This window comes from Borostomias antarcticus (genome assembly GCF_949987555.1).
Source record: "Borostomias antarcticus genome assembly, chromosome: 19".
Lineage (NCBI taxonomy): Eukaryota > Metazoa > Chordata > Actinopteri > Stomiiformes > Stomiidae > Borostomias > Borostomias antarcticus.
In genome coordinates this window covers 16,645,951-16,651,021 of record NC_140252.1, presented here as the reverse complement: position 1 = coordinate 16,651,021, position 5,071 = coordinate 16,645,951, and the positions used below count along the sequence as shown (strand labels likewise).

The following is a 5,071-nucleotide window of genomic DNA, read 5'->3' as shown; positions in this document are numbered from 1 at the left end:
CCGCTGTCATTCTATGATATCCCAGAGTGCTTTCAATTTGTGGTATTATTTCTTCTTTTTTTTTTCTTCTTCTCTTGTATTTCGGATGTGACCACCCCACTCCTCCAGACATACAGTGGCTGCATGTCAGCACTAATGGGCATCAAGTACTTCCCCCCTCTGCAGCTTTACATTGGGCTCGCATTAAGAGACACAAAACCCACCCACCCACCCCACCCCAGGACCAGGAAAAATAACATAAAAATACTTCAACCGCCGTGGGATCAGTAGTACTACCAGCCCCAGCACAACCCAGTATTATACTCCCCCTGTGGCTTCAGTATCTTTCGTCACGAAAAACAGGGTGCTTCAAAGTGAAGGGGGAAAAACAAACGGATTTTACATTTCAATACACTTCAGTCACAAATCTTTTCTTTTTTTCTTCCGATTTCTTTAAAACATCTTGAACACTGATGATTTGGTGTCGCAGTCCCTTGTGGCCTACAGGGGGCGCTCTGGGTGAATCCCCTGTTTTCACAGTCATGGTTGACGCCACAGGCATGGGAGAAATGATGAGGTGCGTGCGTGTGTGCGTGCGCGTGCGTCCAGGAGGGGGTGCTGGACAAACCACGGAGCCGAGTGGACAAGGGGAGGACAAACTCGCCGTCCTCTTTTGTTTGTTCCACGTCCCTCGCCACACTCAGCTGAACTTGTCCTGGATGTTCATGAGGGTGGTTTTGGATTTGGCCCGCTTGGCTGAAGGAGAGACAGAGGGACGAGCGGCGTTAGAGAGAGAGGAGGGAGGGAGGGAGGGAGGGAGGGAGGGAGGGAGGGAGGGAGGGAGGGAGGGAGAAAAGCGCTGACTGATGTATCTGACCTCCACACGTCATTTTCAACCACCCAAAACCAGATAGACAGTCAACAGGTGCATTTTGCTTTGAGTTGTTGGCACCAGAGTTTGTCCAAAAGGGAAAATACTGGCCGGGGTCATGACTACCCAGCTAATTATACATTCCTAACTACTCTGAACCACTGGTAGTTCACCAGTCAGCCGCCAGCCACACCACGACCTCGCCCCGCCCCCTTTTGGTCAACCCTCAAAAAAAGAACCCTTGACCCCTAAAAACCCTGTATAAGCCAAGAAACTAAGAGACGACCCTTACATACTCTCACCAGAACAGCCTGTGATACCCCCCATAACACATAACACAATCACCCCCCATAACACAATCACCCCCCGACACACACACACACACACACACACACCGCCTCTACTGCAAACACCCCCTTCCCCTGCCGCCACCCCTGTCAAAAAATCCCCCCGGTGCAACAATGGGCACATTAAGCTGGTTACTCACGGTGTATGAGCTTGCGTTTCTTTTGTTCCGAGTGAAGGAAGCTGCTCAAGTAGAAGATGATGGGCAGGAAGAGCATGAAGCTGGACACAGCGATGACGGGCACCGTCTCCTCGCGGGGGAACGAACAATTGAAGTTCTTGCTCCACAGTTTGCGGGTCATATTCATCTGCAGGCAGCCAAGGTCAATCCCGCATACCCCAACACCCAAGCAGATTAGGCCACGACAACAAGGACAATGTCTGTCTGTCTCTCTCTTTCTTTCTCTCTCTCTCTCTCTCTTTCTGTCTGTCTGTCTGTCTGTCTGTCTGTCAGTCTAGCCCTGCTCTGAATTTCTCTGTCTCTCTCATGTCCTGGCACCCAACTTTACAAACACAAGCCTTAGTTTAGGGTCTTCGTGTCTCTCTGCTCTACCATCTCATCATTTGGCCACCTTCTGAGTCTGAGTTTTCACTTCAGTTCTCTCTCTCTGTCTCCCTCTCTCTCTCTCCTTCACTAGGGGTCCTCTAGAGGGGCCGTTTTCTGTCGTGCAATCCCTATTCAACAGTTCTCTAATTGAAATAAGGTGCTCTCTCAACATTAAGGATGTGTTCACAAGTGTCCCAAACATGCCTGTGCTTAGGCTGCCAATGACTGATCTACGAACGCTGTAGATCAGTCAGGCATCGCAGTCGGCTCAAGCTGCCTTCAAGTTTTTGATCCTAAATAATAACCACAAAGTCTACTCAATGTCTTATCAGGAGAGTGGAGCGCTGGGTGAAAACGAGAGGCCTACCTGGAGGCAAACATACTTCGAGGATAGATAAATAAATAAATAAATAAATCATACACATAAAAAAAAAAAACAGCTCAGGAAGTAGGATGAAATCCTTCTGTGACCTTACCGAATCCTCAATGTCGATACACAGCTTATTATTCTCCTGCATGGCTGCGTACAGCTTGCTCAGGCCCTTGTATGTGGGCTTGCACTGTTTACACACCTCCGAGTGGTTCTGCATAGGATGACACACACAATACATGCAGGAACAATGTTGGGTTTGGGGCAGTTGTCCTAGTCTCTTTTTCATGGGTACATGAGGTGCTGCACTCAAATGACACATGCAAACTCCACTCACCCAACATTCCGGGGAACACTCAAGTTAAAGTGTTGCAAATAGTATTTGGACCCAGATATGCTTCTAGACCAAAATATGATGCCATCATTTGTTAAAATGCTTTCAAACCTCAAAAGTGGTTTAAGGCTGGCGTGAAGACGATTTCACACACATGCTGCAGGGATCCAGAAGCCTCAACCCCAAATGAGCCAGAGAGGCGTGTCCAGCATTTTGGGTCATCATACAAGACCTACGCACCTGTTGGTACTTCTCAAAGCAGCCGAGGGATTGGTTGAGAGTAACCATGTAGGTCAGCGTGTCATTGGTCAGGCTGTGGAGTCCGTCGGAGTTGTGGAGGCAGCCTTGGTGACAGGGAAATCAAAACAGGAGGTATTGTTTGTTTTTGACATTAGTTAATAAAACACTCTGTGAAGGGGTAGGGGAATGAATATGATAAAAACAACATAAATGTATTACTATTGGCCTATAATTTTGCCCCCCTGGCATGTCAATTGTTGTACTGTACTGTATGTATGGCTGAACAACTTATGTTAATACAATACAAATAAAAAATAAAAACACTGTAATCACTACAGTTGTTGGTGGTCAACATTCTAGTAGTGTCCAGTCTATTGAGTAGTCTATCTGAGTAGTGACTAATAGTGAGAGTGGATGTGATTGAAAATGATGAAAGGGATTGAGAATCTCAACTTTTTGATCTGAACCATTGTATGTGATCATAAGTAACCTTAAAACGGGGCTAAACATGCATTTTCCTTTTACTACTCCTTTAAGTCTGAGTTGTGGAAAGGTGAAAAAACTACTTTGAAACATCCCTTAACGTTTCTTACTGCCCACCCGCAAATATCACCCTAGAAATGCCACTGAGTTAAGTTATGTTGATGAGTCAGCAGTTCAAATACTATAAGTGTTTACTGAGTATAAACATATCAGTAAATGAGTAACAAAGTATAAACTGAGTATATCAGACGATAAACTAAGAATTAACAAATAATCAAAGAAGCATAACCTAAGTATAAAGAGTATTAACTCAGTATTGACATGTAACTGAGTATAAACTCAGACTGAACTCACGTTCACAGCCGGAGGTGGTCCAGATTAACTCCAGGTTGGCATAGAGCATGTAGACCAGCATCAGCCTGTCAGAACGCAGCAGACTGTCCTTGCAGCTCAAATTCCCTGGACCTGTCTGGACACGAGACAGCAGGACCTCTGTGTCAGTGCCTTAGTTCTGTATCAGGTCTAATGGTCAGAGAGACCACTGAACAATAAATTCGAATACAATTTATTTCTAAAGCACATTTAAAAACAACTCACTTTGACCAAAGTGCTGTACAAATACAATACGAATCACAATAAAAAGGCTAAACAAAAACTGACACAAACATCAACATATAAGTATAAAAATAAAAACACAATAAAACAATCTTATTAAACCACATCAGGAAGTGTTGAGAACCTATCAGAAAATTCTTCAGGACCGTTTTTTTTGCGTTACCTATTCACTTCAATCTGGAGGACAATATGGAATCACTTTGCATCCTAGCTCAGTTAGACAGGGAAACAATACTTTGATGATGATCTTTAAAACTGTTTTCCCATTTTACTACAACTGGCCTAGGCTTTAGACAATGTTCCTCTTCTTACGCCAAGCACATGGTTTGTCAGTAGCCTACTTTGACAATCAAGTTGACCATGTGATCTCCAATTTCCACTGCCAGACCCCCTTTAGCAACTGTCACGGGACAGATGACGCATGTTACCAATGCGCATCAATTAATTCGTGCCACAGTTAGATAAAGCAGAAGCAAACATGGCCACACAACATGGTTTTTGTCGTTTCATTCCAACCAACATTAATTGTGATAGTGGCTTTTTACCTGTGATATATTTTTGTAGATTTGATACAGGTTGTCATAACCGTCGAAGCAGTTTAGGCACACTTTGACAGGACGCGCGGAGGACACCAAGCAGTTGACGTACGTTACATATCGCTGTCCAAAGATGTGAAGCAGTTCCACGCAATAATCGCTGATCTCCAGATCTTCTGGGAAAGCTGCCAACAGGTTGAGAGAGAAGTACGAGTCGAGACCTGGGTGGAACACGGCCGGAGGGGCCAGTCCTTTCAAGCCCCCGTCTCCGCTAGAGCCTGAAGCAGAGACGGTGTCCACGCCGTCGGTGATCGCTGCTGCGCTGCCGTACAACACCAATGTTATCAAAAACGCACTCGGGCTTGAGACCGCCATGGTTGAAATTAGCGATGTTCGAAGCTTCCACTAACCGACGCTTCTCTCCTCTTCATAACAGCCCATCACTTCCTGTTTCAAACCAACACGGTCATGTGATAAAGTCTCATCTCGAGAGAACATGCGCAATCGGTCCCTGTGTATAGCTGATTCTGGGTCTGCAGAGAGAAGCTACTTGCGAATACCCAGCAGCCTCAGGAAAGTTCCACATCATGAAACCGTGAACACGACTGAATTGGAGGCAGCCGTCATAATATGTTCATCGGGTAGCTGCATCACAAATGCAGCCTATTTAGTGGCAATATCAACATACAGCATGCAACCTCTCACTCGCTCTCACTCCATAATAAGATCAAGGTACCAAACTCCAGTAGCC

The 5,071-nt window shown here is 45.5% G+C and overlaps 1 protein-coding gene across 1 annotated transcript; it reads right to left on the bottom strand.

Annotated features, from left to right (window-relative positions):
• Positions 1-223: 223 nt before the first annotated feature.
• Positions 224-4,749, bottom strand: ostm1 (osteoclastogenesis associated transmembrane protein 1). The gene is made up of 6 exons (XM_084453349.1): positions 4,330-4,749; positions 3,524-3,638; positions 2,687-2,790; positions 2,219-2,326; positions 1,338-1,503; positions 224-735 (listed from the first exon to the last, which is right to left on the bottom strand). Exons 1-6 carry the CDS (start codon positions 4,693-4,695, stop codon positions 680-682), a joined length of 915 nt encoding a protein of 304 aa, XP_084309475.1. The 5' UTR covers positions 4,696-4,749; the 3' UTR covers positions 224-679.
• Between the last annotated feature and the right edge of the window lie 322 nt (positions 4,750-5,071).

Bases quoted from the DNA above. Each gene is read 5' to 3' on its own strand.
- ostm1 (XM_084453349.1), bottom strand. From the start codon at position 4,695: ATGGCGGTCTCAAGCCCGAGTGCGTTTTTGATAACATTGGTGTTGTAC. The intron at 2,791-3,523 runs GTGAGTTCAGTC...CCTGTCACCAAG, and splicing joins GACCACCTCCGGCTGTGAAC to GCTGCCTCCACAACTCCGAC. The intron at 2,327-2,686 runs GTGCGTAGGTCT...CATCCTATGCAG, and splicing joins GCTTTGAGAAGTACCAACAG to AACCACTCGGAGGTGTGTAA.